Source organism: Lepidochelys olivacea (assembly GCF_965140295.1).
Source record: "Lepidochelys olivacea isolate rLepOli2 genome assembly, chromosome: 7".
In the NCBI taxonomy this organism is placed as follows: domain Eukaryota; kingdom Metazoa; phylum Chordata; order Testudines; family Cheloniidae; genus Lepidochelys; species Lepidochelys olivacea.
In genome coordinates, this window is record NC_140417.1 from 6,674,550 (window position 1) to 6,699,292 (window position 24,743).

At 42.1% G+C, this 24,743-nt stretch overlaps 1 protein-coding gene across 18 annotated transcripts in view; it reads right to left on the bottom strand.

Moving 5' to 3' along the window:
- Positions 1-24,743, bottom strand: part of MAGI1 (membrane associated guanylate kinase, WW and PDZ domain containing 1) — a 477,619-nt gene that overhangs the window by 31,076 nt on the left and 421,800 nt on the right. For all 18 annotated transcript variants that reach the window (XM_084634942.1, XM_084634953.1, XM_084634955.1 and 15 more), the window contains 2 exons: positions 13,478-13,509; positions 4,112-4,328 (listed from right to left, as the gene is read on the bottom strand). In XM_084634942.1, the coding sequence (XP_084491068.1) occupies positions 4,112-4,328; positions 13,478-13,509 (249 nt within the window). The remainder of the gene's footprint in view (positions 1-4,111; positions 4,329-13,477; positions 13,510-24,743) is intronic.

Consider the following 24,743-nt stretch of genomic DNA (forward strand, 5'->3'; position numbering starts at 1 on the left):
GAACATAGCCCTACAGAAGGCCCTTTTACTAGACTACTGTCTTTAAAGCCAGTCTGATCAGAAGAGAGTTGGCAATTTCCTGAGTGTATTGTTTTATAGCGGGGGAGGTGTAACGTTGGATGTTATTGTGCTAATATTTTTTTATTCTATTTAATTGTTGGCGAGTGAATGCTTCTTACTGTGTCAGCTTTGTTGTTTCTTTTTAATCAGATTTCGAAAAAAAACTATACATTATCTGCCTGAAAACAAAATGCAAATACTAAAGATAAGCAGAATATTTTAAAAGCTTTAAAATTATTCTATAGTGTTCTGCTTTATTTTTAATTAAATGTTTAAGCCCTTCAAAGAGATTCATTAACACATCTGCAATTTAGATTAATTCATTTTGTCACTGCTGTTTTGACAGATGGCCATATGTAGGATATGGTATTTTGCAAAGCAATCAGGCCACATGAGAAAAATGTGACAACAGATTGTGCTAATCTTCAAGGAAGTTTAATAATAAATTGAAATATAAAAAGCATATTATAAAAATATATTTTCAATAAAAGGGCATAAGATGTTAGAATTGTGACACTGATAACCCTTCAATTGTTCCTCCTTCCATTGAGTGCTCTCTACCCACATAATGTCTGGATCTTGGAAAGGATCCATTTTTCAAACTCAAGGTACATTCTCCCCTCGGACACACACACAACTCCCATTAGCAGTAATGAGTTTTAATCATAAAGGAGATCATGCTGCTAAAACTTAGTGGAAGTTAAGTGATAAATTATTACAACCACTAAACGATCTGGTTTCAGGATTTACTCCTTCACTCTCCATTCTTTAAGGGCTTGATCCTCCAAAGTGCCCTGTCTTCAGGCCATGATGCAAAGAAGCACTTAAGCTCAGCCTTATACTCAAACATGAACAGCCTATGAACAGCCCCATTGGCTTTAGTATCTGAAGTTAAGCTTTGTTGAATCGGGAGCAGAGCACTCATCACCCATATCCAGTGTCAGTGAGAGTAAAGTGGGCTTCACATAAGAACATTAATTCATATATGTATTAAATAGAGTCGCAATTCCCACTCCAGCGGGTCCAAGGAGCTAATTAAGATTCTTAGGTGAATGCTGTCACCTTGGGCTGACTGGATTATTTTATGTATATAACAGAGTATTTCTATGGCTCTCCTTATCATGGTATCAGAGTGCCTCATGAAGCCATTGAGATGGGTGTTTGTGACAGACAGAAGAGCTTAAGCACGGAAGCTGGACGGGCATGATGCGGGGACAGGAGGCCGCATGTACAGAAAGTACTCTCAGAAGGAAGAAAGGGGAAAAAGAGAGAATTCTAGAACGAACAAGGAGGTAACCTCAGAAACAAGCCAATGGAGAGAGTTGAGGAATGGCCTCTGAAAGGCCTGTGTTGTCCCCTCCTGTTACACAGATGGAAGAACAAAACTGGGAAATACCCTGGCCTTGTTGGAATGAGTGAATGAATGAGGGTAGAATTCCTTGCATCCATTTGCAGGTGGACAGGGAGGGTCTTACCCTGCTCAGCCTCAGATTTCAACCTAGAGATCCAGGCAGGTGTTAATGCTGCTGAGCCAATAACAATGACTAATTAGTATGAAGAAAAGGAGTACTTGTGGCACCTTAGAGACTAACCAATTTATTTGAGCATGAGCTTTCGTGAAACCTGAAACCTGTAATTAGTATGAGCTACTCAGTTAATTACAAATGATCTAAATAGCTGCAGGGGGTCAAAGACAATGACAGCACAGTTCCCAATTTAGCCAGGCTGCAGGGAGAAGAGGGGAGCCAATGCAGTCAGGTGGAGGGCTAGTGTCCCTACAGGGTGGCTTCTACCTCTGCAGTTCTGGCAGGGTGGCCCCAAAGGACTGGAAAACCATCTTACCCCTCCTTCCTAATGATCTCTTGAATACTCATTGAGATAATTTCAATCACCTAGGGCCCCATTGTTCAAGTGGGCCAAGAAGAGGGCTCTCTGGCTCAAGGAAAGAACCAGGCCTGCAGAGCCAGAAAAAGTATGTCAAATCCTTAGAAGGGAAAGAGAGAAAGACAGAGAAGCACAAACTCATGAGACACATTGCTGAGGCATCGAATCCAGAGAGACACTTCTGCACCCAAGAAACCTGTCACTCATGATTTGTTTTTTGGGTTTTTTTTTCATGCCATAAGATTTAAAAATGATTCAATTGGTTGGAAAAACCAACGAACTGCTGTACGTTCTGGGGTAATGTATCTTTGTATAAATATTTTGTCCGTATAATCTTACATTTTGCATGCTATGAAATTTTTGTGCAAGAAGATCATCCTTTACGTAAATAAAAACAAAATCTAGAATGTGCTCCTTTAGCACAAACTATTTCAAGCTCTCTTGTCCCTAATTAAAAGAATAATATTGTCTGAAAGTATGCCTAATATGCTTCAAATATTGTTCTGAGACTTTTTAGAGGTTCTTCTCTCTAAGGCATTGTGATTAAAACAAGGCAAACGTTTATTTTCATTGCAGAGAAGGAACTGATTGAAACCAATTTTATACTCTTGGAGTGGAGTCAAACTCTGCTCAACTATTAGGCGAGTGCATGTATTAATAATTAAAATAAATGCACTTACTGCATGCATTTGGTGTCGTGTATTTTAGGGTAGTATATGCTGGTAAAGACAGAATGGCTCAGCAGGGTTCCCGGCCACCAAGAGTGAGATGGAAATGCATTTCACCTGAGTTTTGGCAAACCAATTTTTCTTTCACTGACTTTAGCTCCCTTTTATAGTAACTGTTGACCTGTGACCCCTGACCTGATCCTACCAAGGTTATAAGACAAGCTTACTCGTGTGTGTGTGTGTTTGTGTGTGTGTTTAATTTGCTCTGAGTGATGCTAATATAGTTGAAATGCAAACAGGAAAACATACCAAAAAAAATTAACATTAAGACAGGGTTGGCATCAGGCTGAGGCCTAGTAGGTATAGGTTTATTAGCAAAGAAGGCATAAAGTCTTAAGCATAATTACGTGACCTATGGCAAAAGCAGTAAAAGTTTTTGTCATAAACAAGTTAATCAGAGGAAACGAAATAATGAAATCTTAATGGAATTTGGTGGGGGGGGGGGGGGGGGGGGCTTTGAGCAACATGTACCCGTGTGGCTAACCAGGTTGAGGCATTGGAATTATTCACAAATGTATTGATACAAATAGCTATGTCAATAATCAGACCACCAGTTACGATTCCCTGGAAGGCCCCATACAGGCAAAGGACAAAGGCTTAATTACATATGGTAACAGATATGTTAATGTTTAAAGAAAGGGGGTATCAAAATTGATGCATGTATGTTTTCTGGTAGCTTCATCGGAATGACATAATAGCCAAAACTGTCACTGTCCCTGACACTGATGGTGACCGCCACTGACTGACCTACCCTGTCTCTGTTTTCATGTCCATGATGTTGTGCATATGTCAACTCTGTGGATTGCTTTGCACTTTACTTCTAGTTAATGCTCTGTATTTTTCATTTGTGGATGGTTTGGGTTCTTGATTAAGATTTTTAGGTCTCTGTGTATACCCAACCAATCTCAAACTCAACGTGAATAAAATGTTCTTAAGTAGCCATTAGAATGATAAACCTGTTATTTATAAAACAGTAATTTGGATTTGTCTAAGCTACATAACCAAGCAGCATTCACTTGCTATGAGAACTTTGAGATATTTTCAGAGGCAGTTGGGCAACTAATTCTGCTTCACGTCTTTGAAAGTCTCCTTAATGCCTGATTTGAAAATAAGTTAAAAAAGGGATGAAAAGAAGGACCTCAATATTTAAAATATTTTACTGGGTTTTGAACAGTGTTATGGTCTAAACCCACTTATCGGAGGCAATCAAAACTCATTCTTCATCCAAGACAAAATTGATTCTTTGTTAACATGAACGAGAAATAATTTGCTGATCTTCACAGCTTTTTCCCAGAACTTCATTTACATGTATCAATTTAACCAACTGAAAGCCCAATATTTTCAATAACAATTTAAGAGATTCAATTCCTATAGATGAAAATCATAAAGAGTGGCTGCCAGAACTGTAGTCTTAACAACCACACCTGTTCAATACTCACGTCGGCTTTCATACATGCTCCTGGACTGGGCCCAGATTTTGAATGGATCTGGCTTTTTCTGTCCAGAGTTGTCCGGCTGCTCCCCAGCTGGTGCTTCAGTGGCAGGGTAGTCGGGAAGCACCTGAGTGGTATGGATGGGTGAAGCAGTGTGCGTGCTACGGTGGCTAGAGACGCTATGCTGGGAACTGTTTTGGCTGTCTTTCCTTTCAAGTGGTTGCTGAACGTAAGAAAGCAAGTGCGAAGAGAAAGAACAGAAGGTTATTGGTCTCTGAGTGGGTGTTTTCCATCATTCTCCTTCCCCCCCCCCCTTCTTTGATCACTGTTTCTGCGTGCATACAAATAAATATATACATCACATTTTGGTGGCCATCATTTCCAGTTAATGCTGAGTGCAGAAAATTTCCCCAAGACACACTTTGACAGACAGACAGGCAGAAGTAGTATGTAAAATGGAAAAAAATTAATCACAAAGAACATCCATCCTTCTGTGTCTCACCACAAAAAAAATCAAAATTTCATTATAGGATACTAGTTTCAATGTCTTTTTTTCCTCTATGCTAAACTACAAACATCTGTATTCATATATCTTTAAGAGTTTAACATAAACCCACAAAAGCAAGGACAAAAAATCTTGGCAATCAGACTGAAAAGCCATTCTTAACTGCTACTGGATGTAGGCATTTCAGACCTTGATATGCAAAATCACATCTCATTCACAGATCTTTGCAATCCTCAAGTCATAATGAGTTGGTTGGGAACAGAGTTCAAGGAAATTAAGATGCAAGACTTGAACCTCATAGCATTCATTAGATCCTTAACATTACCGAAAAATATTTACTTGCTATTTGATTTCCTTGTTTTAAGCAAGTATATTAAAACAAAGAAAAATGTTTCTACTTACATTCAAGGCTTATTCTACACAGCATGTCAAAAAGACCTGTCTTGTCAATATCTAGCTACACTGAGTATGTTGTTCTTAACTCACATTCACATAATTGGCTGCAATAATGTATGCAAATAAACAAGAGTCACATTTGCACTGCAAGAATTCATGCTACTAAAAATGTTTCTGAAGAGTTACCAAGAATGGGCAGTAAATATGTTTAAAACAATGCTCACTGTAGTCTCTTGTTTCCACATTACAAAAGGGCCTTGTTGCTATTAATTGATTGGCAAATCTCACATTAAAAAGTGAAGCCAATTTTCACTTTTAATTCTGTGAAAGGTTAATTCCTATTTATGTTCAATTCCTATGAAAGGTTTCACCAGAGAGATCAAAGACCAAAAGGCATGGGAACTGAGCTATTTTCTCTTCTAGAAGTGCAACTTTAAAGCACATTGGTGCACCAATGTAGGGAACATGCAATGCCATTGTCTGTCTTGTATGCTTCTTTTATATCTAACCAGACTCCTTTAATTTCTAATGCTATTTGTCTGGTTTCTTTTCTGGGCACCAAGGGCCTGATCTAAAGCCCATTGAAGTCAGTAGAAAGACCCACACTGGCTTTGGATCAGACTAGTGCTTCATGTGTAATGAAAGAGGTGCTGGGGCTCAAATAATTTTTTTATGTTCATAACTGACGCAGCGAGCCCAGAGGTGCTGGGGCTCTGAACTGCCAGGGCTCTGAACTGCCAGGCCCGGAGGTGCCGGGGCTCAGCTCAGGCACAAATTAGGCACTGGATCAGACCCTATAAATTCACTGTACAAAACAAAACAAAGACATGCTTTCAGTGCTCCCCCAACATGCACAGCATACACATGTCTGTAAAGAACCACCCAAATTACACCGATACTGTCCAGGGTGTGGGACCATCATAGTGTCATTATTTGCAACACAGCAGCGCACAGAGTCCCTAAGCAAGATCAAGGCCTCCTGGCTTTCCATGGTATACAGATACACAGGGATCGGATTTGCTGGGGCCCCGCGGCTGAAGCCAAAGCTCGAGCCCCACTGCCTGGGACCAAAACGCAAGGGCTTCGGCCCTGGGTGACGGGGCTCAGGTTTTGGCCCCTCTGCCTGGGGCAGTGGGGCTCGGGCAGGCTCAGGCTTCGGTCCCCCTTCCTGGGGTCATGGAGTCAGTTTTGTTTTCAGAACGGGGGGGAGGTCGCGGTGCAATGAAGTTTGAGAACCCCGGCTTTCACTAATGCCTCCACTCACTTGAATATTAAATAAACTGTGTTCTTTAAAGTCATTTTCAACTAAGCAGGTCTGCTGTGACTTGCTCAGCAACCAGGTTTCAAACACAAATACCCTAACCGATTTTAAACATTTTTTCCTTTTCCTACGTGGCGAAAGAAGCTAATTCACATACAGCCTTACTTGCCTACAAAATCCCAGGTTTTAAAGTAAGCCATTTTAAGACAGAGTTCTGCAAACAGCTTCTGAGCTGTGGATGACCACCCCTTAAATAACAGTTTTACAACTAAAAATGTCATTTTTGCAGCATGTTTTTTTTTTTGTTGCTGTTGTTTTATTTTGTGGCAAATAATTAAACAACAAGAGCACCTTGTGAGCTCAGTATCCCAGATTTCAAGCCAGTGTGACTGAATATAGTTGATTTAGAGAACCTTGATCATAGGGACTACAATAGAAAATCGCATTCAAGTCTTAGGTAACACTTGTAAACACAAGAACAAGGCACTAATATCATCTCCCTGGATAATAAGCTTTTCTTTAGACAAGGAAGTTAAAAAAAATAAATCTCATTTAGATTATATGAGAAATGTAAACAATTTAAAACTAGCATTAAGTTCTAGAGTTCGAACCTGTATTTTGGATCTAACTGAAACTTTCTGTATGTCCTAGGCAAAATAAGCAAGCAAGCAAAAAAACAAAAACAACCCCTTCTTCCCCCTCCAATCCTTCATTAAGCTGGAGTTACTGCTGTAAAGGTACACAAATTGTGTAAGAAGGAAAAGTCCTTCTGCAACAACAAAACAACTTTAGAAAGCTAGGAATCTCTACGTTCAGGGTGCTCTTTAAAATAAAACAGAAATAAAAAGTATGGAAATGCACAATTATGATCACAACCTCAACCTGACTCAAAAAGTTGACGCTGTTGCCAAAAAAAAAGCAAATGCAATTTTGGGTTGCACTCGGAGAGGCACAGAATGCAATTCACAGGATGCAATAGTACTGCTCTACTCCAAGCTGGTTAGGCCTCGGCTGGAGAACTGTGTCCAGTTTTGGTCATCAATATATAGAAAGGATGTAGAGAAACTAGAAAGCATACAGAGCTGAGCAACAAGTATGATCAAAGGGATAGAATGCAAGCCATATGAGCAAAGTCCAAAGGAACTGGGTATGTTTAGTTTGGAAGAGAGGAGATGGGGGGGACACACATGATAGTTGTCTTCAAATACTTGAAAGGCTGTCATAAAGAATATGGAGAAAAGTTGTTCTCGCTTGCCACAGAGGGCAGGACAAGAGGCAATGGGTTCAAATTACAGCATCGCAGATTTAGATTAAATCTCAGGGAAAACTTGGTAACTGTAAGTACAAAGACGTACAGACAGCAGGACAATGGAACAAGCTTCCTAGGGAAGTCACGGGAGCACCTTCACTGGAGGGTTTTCAAAAAGAGGCTGGATCGTCATCTTCCTTGGATGGTTTAGACACAACAAATTCTGCATCTTGGCAGGGGATTAGACTTGATGACCCTGGCGGTTCCTTCTAACCCTGTGGTTCTATGATTCTAAAAGTGACCTCACTATGACTGATTATTCTGGACAAGCTTCCGAATGCCCATGGGTGTTCAAATCTAAGAGGATCAGATTGCTGAGAGGCAGTGTAGACAAGAGGTTGCTACACCGAGGGTATGAACTTGATCATCATTAGACAACTGATGTGCAAAACACTGAGTTTGGAGGGAAACGTCTAGGTCAAACATAAACCCCAAATTTATGTAACACCAGAATTCCTTACCCACATAGGTGAAGTGAATTAAGTGGACTCAACATTCTCACAGCCTGTAAATATCCCTAGGCCTTTATCATGACTTTCTTCACCCAAATAGATCCCAGTTACAGTTACAATCAGATTTTCCCCTCCCAATGTTTGCAGTATAAGTGCTGCAAATGCCTTTGACTGTACTGTTTTTACTTAGACCACCGGTAAAAATGAATAACAAGAAGTTACTTAATTTCCCAGAGTAGCAACTACAGAGTAGGCAGAGCCATTCTGAATATGGCTTCTTGTAGTTATACACATGCCTGAATTCTGGGCTCATTTTTCAGCCTTCTGCAATACCATTTCCTGCCACAATCACTCTCTTTCCCATGAAGCTCAGGGTCGAGCCAGCCTTCAATAAGGCTGCAATGTTAATACAGTGCTAGTCACCTGAGGAAGCTCATGTGTTGATACACCTTCCCTTGCAAAAGGCTGTGCGATGATTAACGGAAGCAGAGGAAAACTATACATTCAAGGGAGTCTGTAGCAATTATACTGCAAAACCAGGGTGAGGAAATAGGATTGTAAGTATCTCACAGAGTAGCGTTAAGCTGGAAGGTGTTAACTGCCACCAAACACAGGCCCTGATGTACTAAGCACCACTCCTTCAAGCGGAATGTGACTGCTGAAACAACAGAAGCCACCGCCTAAGGCAGCAGCTACGTGGCAAGGCCGGGACCAGCGGACTGCGAGCGAAGTGGTGGCGAACATGGCCCTGAGAGCAGCAACCCCCAGTTCTTCCCCAGGGCCCCCCCCCACACTCCACCCCTTCCCACCCCCATCCTGCCTCTTCCCACCCCCACTCCATCTCATTCCGCACCTTCCCCCAAGCACGCCCCACCCTTGTTCCTTCCCCACAGTACCTCCTGCACGCCGCGGAACAGCTGATCATGGCGGGCAGGAGGCACGGGGGGGGGGGTGCTGATTGGAGGGGTCGCCGGTAGGCGGGAGGTGCTGGGGGGAGGGGAAGGAGCTAATTGGAGGGGGGGCACCAGCCCCGGTGCCTATGCCTGACAGAGAGAGAGAGAGCAAAGGTAGAGCCCTGTGGGCACAGGACTTGCTGGAAAAGCAGGCTTGGTAACGGTGAGCATGGAAACAGCCTGATAATGTTTTTTCCTACTGTGTTCAGGGAAACAGGACTTCGTGGACATACTTTGTAAACAAACGAGACTGTGCCAAAGAAACACCTAACTCATATCATCCACTTCTCCTCCTAACAGAAAGAGGCCGGCCAGCCCCTAAATACTGGCTAGCTGCTTGGGCCAGAAGGGAGCACTCGTTTGTGGGGAGAGGTTGTGAACGTGAACAATTTTAAGGCTGGGAAATTCAAAAGAGCTCAGCTACTATTTAGGCACCTAAACAATGGTAACACTTTCAAAAGAGCTCAGTGCCCAGAATGCTTAGCTGTCCTGGGGACAGATCATATATTTCGGTGCCTAGACTGGAACTGAAGTCTCTCTGGAAAATCTGGCCCCAGTTGAAGAGCTGCCTAGAATGATCCTTTCTCCCATGTGGGACATTTTGATACAAACCAAAAAATGTTAGCTCTCATCAAAGTTTTCTGGGAAAATGTTTATTTTTCAGCCAAAAAAATCAAGAACCCCCAAACAGAAAAATGTAAGCCCCACACTGACAAAAACTGAAATAGTTTCATATTTTTGGCTGAAAATGTTTACTTTTGGGTTCTTGGATGAAAAATCAAAAAATTGGCAAAGAAAGCAAACATTTTCTGTGAATATTTTCGTTTACTCCAACACCCAATATTCTGCTGAAATATAGTTTTTACTGGAAACTTCAATTCGCCCTAGAGCAGTGCACTTTAAATCTGGCACCCAGCGCTTTTACAACTTTGGCCCTTCAAGCTTAGCTGAAAAGCTCTCGCTCTAAAAGGCAAATAAACACAAAATATTCCAGAATCGCCATACATGAAAAGAATACAGATATAGATGGTTAGATATTACACAGCCATATATTCTAAAATAAAATCATTCAAAGTCACTTCCTCCTTCCTTTACCTACCAAGACCTACGTTCTGGCTCTCTAGGCCTATGTCCCCTCCTCTCCTCTCCCCTCTCCCTCTGCCTCCTCCCCGCCCTTGCTACAGCTAGTAATATTAGTTCATCTAAAGGAGTGTAAGGAAGTCATCTCCCTCCTGTGTTGTGGTCTTAGGGCATGGCTACACTTGCAGATGTAGAGCGCTTCTATGTGCCTTGCTAGTGTGGACGGAAGTGAGCTAGGATGCCCGGGGCTGCTTTAATGCGCTCTAACTCGCACGTGTAGCCAAGCCCTTAGTCATTACATTAGCTGCTACAGCAGAGAATCACAGCACCTTGAACTCAGGTTACAACACATCAGGTGAGACTTAAAACTAATAATGAGATATGAAAAGCCTTCCAGTGCGCCTTCAGAAATGCATTTGTGCTTTTCTCTGTCTGCAAGCGTATTCTCTTGGAGCCAAATCCTGCAGACACTGCATGTGCAATACCAATGGTCCTGGCCACAGCAAAACTCCCAGGGCCCTACAAATTTCTCTATCAATACTGAGTCTGGCAAAGTTAGGCAGATATGGCAGGATGGGAGTAGGTTAATAGAACCAGCTGCAAAGCCAGGGCATGTCTGAGAAGGAAGCAGGCACTGGGCACTAGCTAGCTGGGGGGGGAGGGGGAATGTATCTGGGATTGGAGAGGGGCTTCATTAGGCTGCAGAGAAGGAAGGGATGAGCAGTGAGCTGGGCGAAGGAGGAACAGGAGGGGATTGAAGATCTGAACTTGAGTTTACTCTGTAATGCAGTACAGCAAACAGAATGTGGCCTTGGTTTAAGATCCGTCTACCAACATAAGGGCTGACTGCATGTGGCTTATTTAAGAGCAGCTAACTTATTAATCAAGAAGTAAATTTTGTTTCCAAGGCCTCTTGGAGAACAGTGAAGGTGAAGACGACGACAGGGGCTACATGAATACTATGCCGCATGTTACACAGGTGCAGCGACAATAGCTCACATAGTGGTACCTGGGAAAAAGACTTTGGGCCTTGGCATCTGTACCACGAGGCTGTGATGTTTGCATCACCACACTGCCCCGGCAACCGCTAGGTGTGCCAAAGAGTCAAGCCCTGAAAATCTTGCAGGGCAGTTTCAAGGCAGAATCTCAGACAAGTCCCCTCCCTCCCACCCCAGTTGCGGAATGGTCTGTGTCGACTGGAATGGCTGGGACTCAACACCAATGCAGTTATATTCTGAAACCATTCCTCCTCCACCCCCACATCACACAATTCAACACAGAACCTGTATTTAATTAACTATATAAAGGACGTTAAAGGAAGTTATATTAAAAATAAAAGTAAAATATTGATAATTTTTTCATCCTTTTCACTTAGACTAAAAGAGATTGTATTCTATGGGCTGGTCACTCTGCTCCTTTTCCTTTCAGGAGTGTGACTGTTCGACTTCCATGTACTCTAAAATAGTTGCCACGATGTATCAATATAAGATAGTATTATCCACTAATTGCTGGTGCAAACACTCCATTTTATATCTAAGCAGAGGAGGAAGGCTGTTTTTATTGGATTCTTCCTTTTTGGATGGAACAGCACTGCCTGGGGGTGTGGTGAAAAATATCAAAGGGCTATGCAGAAAGGTAAGAAAGCTTTCAGGAGTGTAACATGCAAGGAATCTGGTTGCTTTTAGTGAAGGAAATGGTTTCTCTGCAAGCAAAGCCCATGGGGGGAAAAGAAAAAAAAACCCTAAAGCTGGGGGCTGGTAAATTCACTAAAGACTCCAGAACTACACCTGTTTGTAAACAGTCTCTTTGTTCATATAGAGAGGATTATCCCTACATGGATTTAGGTGTCTCACAGATTTAAAATGCTTCTAATGAATCATTGTTCACTTGGCAGGTGTTTAACATAGCATCAGATTAATAAGGAGATGATGTTACATTTCCTGATTCTGTGAGGGCACCTGTTTTTAAAAATCAAAGTTCATTCATCATATGACAGTTTAATGAATAAAGGTTATAAATGTCTTATATCAATTCAACTATTCCTTCTCTGACAGGGGAAAAAATGCAGCAGCAAAAAATAATCTGCTTGGCGTGTACATATTTTACACACTTGTTTCTATTTTGCCAAAGGCTGAATTAATCATTGACTATGACAGAAGTAAACGCATACGGTCTGACATTTCTGTGATTTGAGTGAGAGCACAAACTGCACTTCTCCCTCTCAACATTAATGCAAACTGACAATGGAATAGGCCTGAAGTCATGTGACTTTAATCAGCACTGCTCTAAGCCATCAGAATCACATTAATTATTTCAGGGCTATCTTTTGGGATGAACAGAGAACTCGCATTAAAAGCAGGAGATTCTGCTCATCTTCTTAACAAACCTTTTACCGAGCTTTACAGAAAGGTGGACTGTTAGCAGCTGCAGCTATCGGCACCCACAATGGACCGTCAGTGAACTTTCACAGGGTCTTATAGTATTTCAAAGACCTCACTCTTGGGACTTTCCCAACGCTATTGGGAAATAAGCCTACCTTCTTCACTACCCCTTCAAATAAATGGAAACTTTCACCTTGTAAATATCTCATTTCGTGGAGAATATTCAATCCTTTCCCAGACTCAAACATCACGTTATTTTTGTTCCACTATACTAGGAGCTGAGCATTAATGAGACTTTAGACCGTAGCTTCTAAGCAATTAGCTAACACTTCAACCAGGTAACAGTTCTACAGGGAAACAAGATTAGAAAGGACAGGGAAATATTGATTTTTTTCTTCTCTTGCCCCCCCCCTTTTTTTAAATAAAGGATCCCACACCTGCAGTACAATGCTGCTAAAGCCAAGCTAAACAACAAAAGATGCCCTACACAACAACTGAGATATTTCCAGTGCTGGGGCAGCTAACAGTATCCGCTGGAAACTGTAAATATGCATGATTTGTCTTTCTGTAAATATACATGCTTTAATATTTCATAAAATCATTCAGCAGCTGGTGCATGAAAAAGATCAGGGAGTAAATGCAAAAGGTTGGAATCTATGCACACCACTGATAGGAATTGTTCGCTGGAAAGAAGGTGGAGTGTCCCATCTTTCAAAAAGGAAACAATGGCTGGGGGGGGGGGAGAAGGGAGGGAGGGAGGTAAGGGAGGAAGAGCTCCCTCAGCGGGGAAGAGAATCAGTAAACCTCTAGCCTTTTTTGCCAACAAGCTCCCTTTCTGTTCTGAATTCTCCTCTCAATTCACCATGCAGCACAAGCTGTGCAAGGCAATCCGTGTTGGAACAGACAGACAACTTAAAACAATCAACACCCCACATGAAAAAAAAAATCAATCAATCAATCAATCAATCAGATCAAAACCACCAGCCCCCTCACACAAAACAGACAAACAAAAACAGCAGGTGAGAAGGTACTTACCGACTTTGGGCTCTTCTTTGGGACTGGCAATCCTGAAAAAAGGCAACAATGAAAAAATAAACATTAGCATATAAATGTTACTTTCCTTAAAAAAAAAATCCCTAGGTGTATCATCTGAATGTAGACATCTGCAGAGTTATGTCAGATTTTGTTCTGGCATTAGAGTTACCAGTCTGTTCATATCGAATCAAAGAGGAGGGAGAGAGAGAGAGAGATCTGCATTAGCTATGCTGACTTGTGCTGCAGCAGCCTGGAGGCTGGAGAAAGAAATTCACAGACCTCAGCGGCCTGGGAAATTGAACACTTGGACAGAATCTCAAATGCTCCCCTGGATTAAGAGAGACTTAGCTTACAATTAAGCCAAGGATATTTCCTTTTGACGCGATCGGCTTGTCAATTTTATCGGACCAATCAGAACCACAGAAGAGTAACAGGTTGATTTTTTAAAAAGTGTCTCTCTAGAAATAGATTTTTAAAAGCAAATTTGTATTGGCTTTAGATGAGAGGCTCAGGCTGGCAAAGCAAAACAAAAGCACAAAGAGGGATAATCTTTATCCCTAAAAGGGATCATTTACAAATATGGATATTACTGACAAAACATACAAGTTTTCTTCAAGTCCACTCTAGATACGTAACTATAAATATGATCAATTTCAGATTGCTGTAACTTGAAAATAAAATGCTAAGAATGTCTTGACTCTGATATGCACGTAGTGGGCTGAGGTGAAAGGTTTAGGTAGTTCGGGATGATGGGAATTTTTGGGGATGTTCAATGATCATGATCAAAATGCAAAGAAAGAAACAATTTAAAAGCGCGCAGTAGCAGAGAGAAGGGTGATTTTGCCCACTGAAGCCAGCTCCTTAATTGGTATGATGAGCTCATAGACCTGGGAGATCCCAAGATGGATTTTTGCTGACTTCCTCTATCAGTGGCGTAATGGCCTATGGCAATGAGGTGTAAACTTGTTGGACATGACCTACGATATAGGAAAAGCTATTCTGAGCACATAGATTAAAGAAAAAAAATAAACTATTTTCAATTAAAAAAAAAAAGGGTTCTTGCCTCAAACCTTTTTCCTTATGTGGCATTCCAGAAAAAATAAACATAAAAACAAAACACAGATTACACTGCACATTAAGTGCTCAGTAATTCGGACATTCAAAATCTGCTTTCATCTTTAGGATGCGATTTATGTGGCACTTATGCAGCATTATGTTTCCTACTTTATACACTTTGTTTGCACTAAAAACCATGCTCCTGTCTAACTTTTATACAGGAAGTAAAACAAGTTATGCAACTGAAATATGAATTGTTATAGCAAGAAGCTCATCTTACGGTAATTTGTAAGATATCATCTATAAATATGGAATATCTACAATTACAAATGATAAACAGTACCCGCTTACGGCCTGCTGTCAGACTTGTATGTAAATAAGACTGCATAAGACAAAATGCTGCTGTTTCATTTTAAATTAATTGTTTTCAACGATTGGGGAGTACTAGTGCTCTAGACATTATCCTGTTTGGTGCATTATCAGCAAATAACTAAGACCCTCTAGGGCAGTGATTGATTGTGGGGTAGTGGAATATCAAAACTGTTTATACGAAACAAATAAGATTGCAGCTTTGTTTTAAGCAGACATTGCCTGCATTCATGTAACACAATCAAAGAATAAAGCACCAACCAACAGTTTTCATGACAAGTCACATTTGTAACAGGCAGTTTATCACATATTACAGTATATATTTGCATTCTTTGCAAGAGACACTCTTTCTGATTAAATGGATCCATCACCCCCCCACCCCCCCGCAGAGTTGGCACTCTAGTTGTTAGCAATCCAGTTGTTAGATCCAGAGTTAGCAATCCAGTTGTTCTCCAAAAGTTAAAACTGTAGATGCAACTGAGCTGTAGGTTCAAAGTGAACTCGATATTTAGTTTATTGCACCAGGGTCATTACATGTTAAAATGTAATAAATATGAACTTCTGAACAAGCCTTTCCTTTAAAATTTGTCATTAATTGCAGCTGCTACAATCCAAAAAGATCGAAAATGGCTGAAAAATGATGGAAAAATACACACAAGGCCATTGTTTGACAGGCCCTCCAAAGGCTCATGAATCTTACTGTGTCACTGCTCTGTGCCAGACTTTGCTACAGAGCAAACAATAATTGACTTCTTACCAAAACAAGCAACTGTACATGTTCAAAACACGTCAGTAACTTTTGTTGGGACAAAATGAGGGGATAACTTGTGTTAATACTTTGCTGTAAAAATGTATTTATTGTAAATCAAAACCTAATTTAAAATCAGAGTTTCTGCTGTTGTGGGCCAAACTTGGAGATAATAGACCCCAGTTTCTAATATGCATTCCCAGCTGAAGGAAAGGATACAGTATAGAGCAATAAGACACATCATCTGCAAGCAGAGACAACTCCTACGGGGGCTGTTACTGGTGAGAACACACTCATTGAGGGGAAAACTAAAGGCACTAAGTAATGGGCGGCATAACTTTTGGCCAGTTGCCACTGCTCATCAAAATTCAGGATGGTAAGGACAAAGGTGCTACTGGCTGGTTTATGTAAAAATGGTGATAGTCTCCAACCCCTAGCAGATATACATCTGCCTCTGAAACACACAGAATCATAGAATATCAGGGTTGGAAGGGACCTCAGGAGGTCATCTAGCCCAACTCTCTGCTCAAAGCAGGACCAATCCCCAACTAAACCATCCCAGCCAGGGCTTTGTCAAGCCTGACCTTGAAAACTTCAAAGGAAGGAGGTTCCACCACCTCCCTAGGTAATGCATTCCAGTGTTTCACCACCCTCCTAGTGAAAAAGTTTTTCCTAATATCCAACCTAAATCTCCCCCACTGCAACTTGAGACCATTACTCCTTGTTCTGTCATCTGCCACCACTGAGAACAGTCTAGATCCATCCTCTTTAGAACCCCCTTTCAGGTGGTTGAAAGCAGCCATCAAATCACCCCTCACTCTTCTCTTCTGCAGAATAAACAATCCCAGTTCTGTCAGCCTCTCCTCATAAGTCATGTGTTCCAGACCCCAATCATTTTTGTTGCCCTCCACTGGACGCTTTCCAATTTTTCCACATTCTTCTTGTAGTGTGGGGCCCAAAACAGGACACAGTACCCAGAGTAGGCCTCACCAATGTTGAATAGAGGGGAACGATCACATCCCTCGATCTGCTGACAATGCCCCTACTTATACATTCCAAAATGCCATTGGCCTTCTTGGCAACAAGAGCACACTGTTGACTCATATCCAGCTTCTCGTCCACTGTCACCCCTAGGTCCTTTTCTGCAGAACTGCTGCCAAGCCATTCGGTCCCTAGTCTGTAGCGGTGCATGGGATTCTTCCGTCCTAAGTGCAGGACTCTGCACTTGTCCTTGTTGAACCTCATCAGATTTCTTTTGGCCCAATCCTCTAATTTGTCTAGGTTCCTCTGTATGCTATCCCTACCCCCCAGCGTATCCACCGCTCCTCCCAGTTGAGTGTCATCTGCAAACTTGCTGAGGGTGCAATCCACGCATTCCTCCCGATCAATAATGAAGATATTGAACAAAACCGGCCCCAGGACTGACCCTTGGGGCACTCCACTTGATACCGGCTGCCAGCTAGACATGGAGCCATTGATCAATACCCATTGAGCCCGACGATCTAGCCAGCTTTCTATCTACCTTATAGTCCATTCATCCAGCCCATACTTCTTTAACTTGCTGGCAAGAATACTGTGGGAGACCGTATCAAAAGCTTTGCTAAAGTCAAGGAATAACATGTCCACTGCTTTCCCCTCATCCACAGAGCCAGTTATCTCATCATAGGAGGTAATTAGATTAGTCAGGCATAAATCCATGCTGACTATTCCTGATCACTTTCACACATCGCTAAAACTGGCATCTTGGATGGAAATCCCAGCAGAGAGGACCAGGACTTAATGGGCACAAAGAATGAACTACCTGTTTCTCTCTACAGAGGTCATAGCAGGTCTGTACTGCCACTGCCTAGGTTGTACCAGCTCTGTGGTTAAATTTTGCAATTTCGGACCAGACTTTTAAAAGGTACTTAGGCCCCTCCGGAGATTTTCTAAAGCATCTAGGTGTCTAACTGCCATTGATTTCAAAGCCCACTAGACATCCAAATACCTTTTAAAATCTGTCCCTTGGGCAACGAGGCTGACATCTTTCTCACACACTAAATTCACCTAAAATGTATTTAATTTAAAAAGACTCAATACACTATGAAAATCTTTTTGCGGAAAGCACATTCCAATAGCAAAAGAGGGGCTGTTGCCCTCCGAGTTAGCGGTGGTTAAAACAAAACAGCACACCTGCGATGCACTCTCCATATGACCTAGGTAAGTGTTTCTCAACCTTTTATATCCCAGGAACTGGCGTGCTGCCTTCCTAAAGTGTGTCAGACAGATCTCAGGGACCGGTGCTGGTCCACAGCTCGGTTGTTGAGAAACACTGACCTCGAGCCCCTCCAATGGGCAAGAATCCTCACAGAGAATACTTACAAAGGCAACGCCAATTAAATCAATCAGAAAACACAAATTACTCCCCTCTAAAAAGCCAATGTAATCAAGCAAGTGCTTAAAGACAAAATACCAGTGGTCGCTGCGCAATCTTGAAATACAAAAAGGGATTATATTCTAAATTCACAGAGTCGCCAAGAATGGGTACATACAAGGTTAGTAAAAAACTAACCAAATGCAGGGATCTAAATTAAGCCAGTTATCAGTGAGATTATCACAGTTATCTTAATAACAAGCTCTCATTTTCTTCCCCAGAACTCCCTAAAGCTCTATATACAGCTGGCCACATCCATCTGCTAGACTATATTTTGGAACATAGGGGAAAATGTAAATTGCTCAGCAAGTTTTGTACCACAATTTCACTATTTCAATGGCTTTCTATCTAGAGCAACCTTCCGATAAAACACTGTGAAGGAGGCGTTGTAACTCATGGATTAGCCACAGAGTTTTAATTTAATATTAGCTGGTATGTTTATTCTGTTTTAAAACTGCATCATTTTAAATGTCTTTCTGGTAAATTTCAAATCTAGAAAGCACTGATAAAAAGAGTTATGCGAGCCACACAAAACCTGGATACACTGTGTGACATCAACCCCAAATTCTGCTGTTTCTAGTATATAAAGTATCCAAAGTCCAAATATCAATGTTTACTAAACATATTTAAAATGCTAGGATTAGCTATGTACACACACTGCAGTCTGGCAGGGTTCTGGTGTCCCCTGAAACATAATAGACAATGAGGAGCACTAGAGAGCTCACAAACTATTTAAAGGGACACTACCAAATTCCTGTATATTACTACCTCTGGGGGAATTTTGTGCCACTGTGCGTGCACAGAATTCACGTTCCCCACAGATTTCTTTGTTTCCCTGCAGAGAAATGGCTTTTTGACAGGGAAGCAAAGGGAAGCTGCAAGAGCAATCACACACCACACTCTAGCTGCGCAGGTACATTTTTTCAGGCACCCAGGGCAGACGACGGAGAGGTGGGACACCCCACCCTGTGGCTCCTACACTGAACTGGCATCAGCTGCTAATCCTGGCTGGGCTGGAGGCAGGAGAGGACGAGACTGCCTCTTCCCCTGCAAAGAGTGGCTGGGGCTGTGTCCGACCCACTCCCAGAAACCTCCCGCAGCTGTAGGAAGCTCAGCATCCTCCCCTACTTCCTGCCCCCATTGTTCCTCAGCTGCGGGCAGAGAGGTCACTGTACAGGGAGCAGCTCCCCCATCTGCCCAACCCACATGCATCTGGACCTCCCATACCCAGACACCCACAACAAGCCTCACCCCATACACCCAGAACCCCCCTAGTCCTCCATACCCAAACCCTACCCCACTGAATCTCAACCCCTGCATCGGAGCCTCCCAGCACCCAGAGTCCCCCTCAACCCCCCCACTGAATTCCCTACACCCAAACCCCCACCCTGACGAGCCCCCTTGTACCCCCACATCTGGATCCCCATACCACTGACCCCCAACTAGCTGAACTCAGAACCCCCCCAACCAAAGTCCAGTCCCCCAGCACCCAGACATCCCTGCCGAGACCCCCACGACCCCTCCGCTGAGCCCCAACCACTTTCTCGTAGAAGCTCCTGAAATGTCCTATTGTCCCTGCACCTGGAACACCCTCAACGAGTCTCTGACCCCCCACGGAGCTGCCTGCACCTAGATTGTCCCACAGAGAATCCTCTCACCCCACACTGAGCTCCCCCACACACACTTGGATCCTACCTGGTTGAGCCTGCCTGCCGAATACCTGGTGCGCCTGGCGCAGAGCCCCAGGGTGTTTCTGGGGCAGGCCCAGGCCTTGTGCTGTGTCAGGGTTGGGGGCAGCCTCATTACTGAGTCCATGTCTCAGGTGTGGGGAGGCTGCAGGGTGATCCCCACCTTCGTACAGCCCATGGCCTGTGCTCCCCACTGCCATGCTGGGGCCTCTGCATTTATTTACTGACAGATAAAACTTGCAGAATCTTAAAATATTGTGCACAGAATTTTTAATTTTTTGGCACAGAATTTTTAACTTTTTGGCGTAGAATGCCCTCAGGAGTAATATTACAGAAAGATCATATACTAAGCCATAGTCGCATGCGTAAGAGCCGAGGGGGTCCAAAGCACTGAATGACTTCAATCCTAAGAGGATTTCAACTGATACTGAGAGTGCTCATTGGCACTTTGCAGGATCGAGTCTTCGAACCAGAAGTGGCAAATTGTCTGGCAGTCAGGTTTGGATCGAACGCCACAAAAGGATATTGCAATATCTGTAGCCATTGCTCAGCGTATTTCCTTAAGCTCCTCAAATATCCTTGCATCAGCGGGCAGGGATGGAGAAGACAGAGTAAATTACCCTGTTCCTGGATCTTGGTTCATCATGTTTGGGTTTCATTTCCAATCAGAACAGCCTAAGAGATGTTTCCAAGCAGCAGCAAAGCAAAAGGTAGGTGAACTGGGTTGAAAAGGTCACTCGTTGGTTTTGCCATTATTTTGGTTAAAGCACAGAATGCAGGACAGCAGAAAATTAGCAGGAAATTAATAAAAACACAAGGAAAACATTAAGGATTGTGAAAGTGGGCTAACATTTACTGGGGGAAAACAGCTGCATGAAAAAAATAATAAGGCCACTGAATACTGCTTTTTTTACACTGTGCTGAATAAAAACCAAAGGCTATCATCCACCAAGACACACATTTGGCAAGAGGTGCGGGGAAATACTTGAGCCAGAGGCAAAGGCCTACTTACCCAGCAACACACATCAATCTCTATGTTTTCTGAATGCAAAACAAGGAGCTCTAAATGATTAACAGTAATGGCCATTAACGTTGTTGGGAAAAATAATAATTCTGTATAATCCATTGCCAAAAGATTTTTAATAAAGGATGCATACTATTTTTAAAACCTGCTGGGAGTTGCTCTTTTCCAGATTGGAAAAAACCACCAACACAGTTACTGGAAAAAAAAGAGAGCACAAGTCTGCATACAGCCATAAACAGCACCACCAAGAAAAAGACCCAGTCCTGCAACAAAAGACCCAATTCTGCTTGTCACAGTGATCTGCATTATAATAGTGCGACTGTACTAGCATAAAGATAAGCTATGCAATACTAGCTTAAAGCCAAAGAATAATTTGCACCGAAGGAATGTAGGCCTGCTATAAATCAAAGGTTGGTGACTACCAAACAAAATGAACAATGCTTCAGTTCTAAAATGCTAATGCTTGAGAAACGTGTTTTTTAGGAGCCCAAACGTAGTAATTATTAACCCACTGGCACAAGCAAACAGAGTTCCCAAACAAACCACACCACAATGCAAAGTATATGATTGCCATCGAGAAGAGTTTCAGTCCCAGTGAACCAAAAGAAGTTAAATCACATCCTCAATTATTCGCTCCTGTTTTGGATGCTAAACAAATTACCAATGACTGGAATTTTGATTCTGTGGTCATAATTTCAAAGTCTCAAATACGAACTTAAATTAGAAGTAATAAGAAAGATGTGAAATGTTAATAAAATGCTAATTGATTACTCCAAGTATATCAACGTAACTGTGTAACAAGATATGTATCACTTAGGTAGTCGTTAACCACTAATGAAGATGACATTACAGTAATCAGATAGCTCTGACGATTGGTAACTACATAAAGAGTCACAATTTCATGACCAAAGTAGTTTCACCAATTCTTATGATTTTATTGCAAATCTCATTATATTAAGTCTTTTTCTTAAAGCCTGAGCTTCTGGATTCATGTGTTTACATGAGCATTCATTAAAAAACCCAGTATTTCTAGTCCTGGTTGTGAAGAAAAGCCTGAGAACATGAACCTTAAAGCCTCCAATACAAGAAGTAAACTAAAATGAGCCCTTTTAAAAAATAAAAACGATGATTTGTAGGCTGTTCTTGTGATTTTTGGCACATGACTCATATGTTTTGATCACTTGGGGCAGACAACGCTGCCTGAGGTTGTTGCTGTCTGAAGGCTCTTCACTGAACGAACTGCAATGAATTCAGCGTCTCAACCCAATTTCCAGTGCACAGTTGTCCGACTCTAAGTCCCACCACCATAACAACAGGCACGCCTGCTGGCGGGTCAAACAGAAAGGCCAAGGACTCAGTGAACATGGAGGCTGACCTACACCCTACCATTCGAAGGGATGCCCTCCGGGTTAAGCATTGAGGCACATGGGTGAAGGAGTGCAGAGAAAACATTCTGCTGTTGTCAGTGTTGCATTTGTTCTGATCAAAGGCAATTTTTATCTCCAGGGCTTTAAAAGCAATATTAACAAGGTATAAATTCACACCCCAATAATGTTCAATACGGGACAAGCTCTCTTGTTTTGTGTGAGTACAGCAGCCAGCACAATGGGCCTCTGGGCACAACTATGATATTAGTACTAATAAACAATGTTTTCAATAATCAGCTGATATTTTAAGTAAGAGGCCTATTCCAGCCATTGAAAGGTAAGCAGGCAGATTGTCACTGAACACAATGGAGTTACACCCACTTTCAGGAGGGCTGAATGTATTAAAATTCAAATATACATTTACTCCAAAATAAATGAGGGGCTAAACTGAACTCTTTCAATCATTTGATTCAAAGCATTCCCTAAAATCCTAACCCTTGAGACACAGAGGGGAGTTAACTAGTCCTAGAAAGCAGAGTTTGTCTTCTAGTCTACAGTTCTGTGATTCTATCACTGAAAATATATCCATGTACCCAGTGCGACTGACCTCTTGTGTGACCTTGGACCTGCCACTTCTCCGCCCTGGAACTCGGCTTCCCCTCCCACGCTTCATCTGCCTTGTTTATCGAGATGGTGAGCTCTCACTGTGGGTATGTCTGCCCTGCATTCTTACCTTGAGGGATAATTTGCACCTAACCCGACTCCCATCCATATCCCAAAATCCTAGCTCGAGTTAAGTGGGATCCTGAGCTTGAGGTAGCTGGCCTGTCATGGGGGTGGGTTAGAGCTCAAATGCCTCTGAAGCTCTAGTAATGCCGTGGGACTTCAGCTTGTGTGTCTATGCAGCACCTAGCACAAAGGGGCGCTGATCCCAACTGGGGCCTCTAAGCGTTACTGTCATACAAAGAATAAGAAATAAAAATAACGGTACTAAGAGCAGTCTCAGAGAATTTAGTACACACACAGAGGGTGCACCATGCTCTGGATGGGGAAAAAAAAGCATCACACTAAGAACATGAAGGTGTATCGGGAGTTAAACTCAGAATGGAGAGGTAGAGAATTGCCAAGTGCTGGTGTATTATAATTGGTCACAAAATAAAAACACCATCAAATAAAACTCAAACCATTAGGAGAGACTTACCGTCCCTGTCAACTTTTACAGACCCACGACTGCCGGTAAGGCACTGTTAATCTCCATTTAATCAATTATACCAATAAACGGAGCCCTTTTCCTTAGCCAGGCACCTCATTAATTCTCTTATTGTTGATATTATGATGCTTAATCAGTCTTACCGCAGCCTGTGCACCCGGCCCGGACGTGGCCAAGAACTAGGTTAACCCCAAACGTGCAGACTCTGAAGCTGCCCCACAAACTCGGCATGAAAAGGGCGGGAGGAAAGGGTTTGGTTTTAGAAGCTAGAATAAAATGAGCTGCATTCCCCTCGCTCATTATTCCAAGTCTGCCTGATTGGCTGGTATGCGAGAAATGTTGAGGGAACCGTGAGGCACATCTCTAGTTAAACCAGCATCGTTTCATGCATAGTATAAGGTTCTGCTGTGCCACCTTGTGTTACATCGCATCACATCTGATATAAATCAACGGTGCGCGGCTTGACTTGCTCCTATGCAACAAGTTCAACAATTAAGAAAAAACACTTTCAAAACCCACAAACTTAAAAAACCCCTTAAAAGTGACATAGCTTTAGTAATTCTTTTCTGAAGCCAGCCCCATCTTTTTGTCTGATAAGGGCCTATTCCCTTCTGAAAGTTAACATAGTTCACACAGTGAGAAGATTTCAGGCAATTTGCTGCTAAGAAATCCTTTGATTTTTCTTGATGATTTATAACTGATCTGAACTCTTCCATACACCGTGACAATTGCATTCCTGAGTCTCACATACACTACACTACTACATACAAGTTTAGGAAATCATTTTAGCCCTTAAAAAAAAAGAGTTTTGTGATGAAACACCATGACCTGTATCAGTTACTGCCTTTTACCCTACCCTAATATTCAAAGCGACTGTGGAGATCAGATGACTTACACATCTATGAGGAACAAACAGTGTAACACAGATGTGTCACACTAGCGTAAGAATGAACAGCAACTGATATAACACTAATATTTGCCCTAAATACAGATTATATGGGCATTTATTAGTTTGCTTCATTCCACTTCATGCAACACAAGAAGAGTTGATTATAGATAGTGGAGACGAAAACAATGTTATGTTTTAAATGACTAATGGATTAATCTTGCGTACTTTTATACACCATACCAGCAGAAATGGGAGAGCCCTACAGGCAATGAAAATGCATACACATCAGTGTTGCCAGTTCTCACAATTTTGTCGTGAGTGTTGTGGTATTTGGTGATTCCCTCAAAGCTCAAGCTCCTGGAGTCAGGTGATTACTTGAGACTCTCAGCTTTTACAAAAAAAAGTTTCTAGCTGACATGTCTACAGAAAAAAAATCTTGGAAATAAGAACCTTCAAAATGTAGCAAAAAAAGCATCCCCATCTTTAATATTTTTAAAATCTC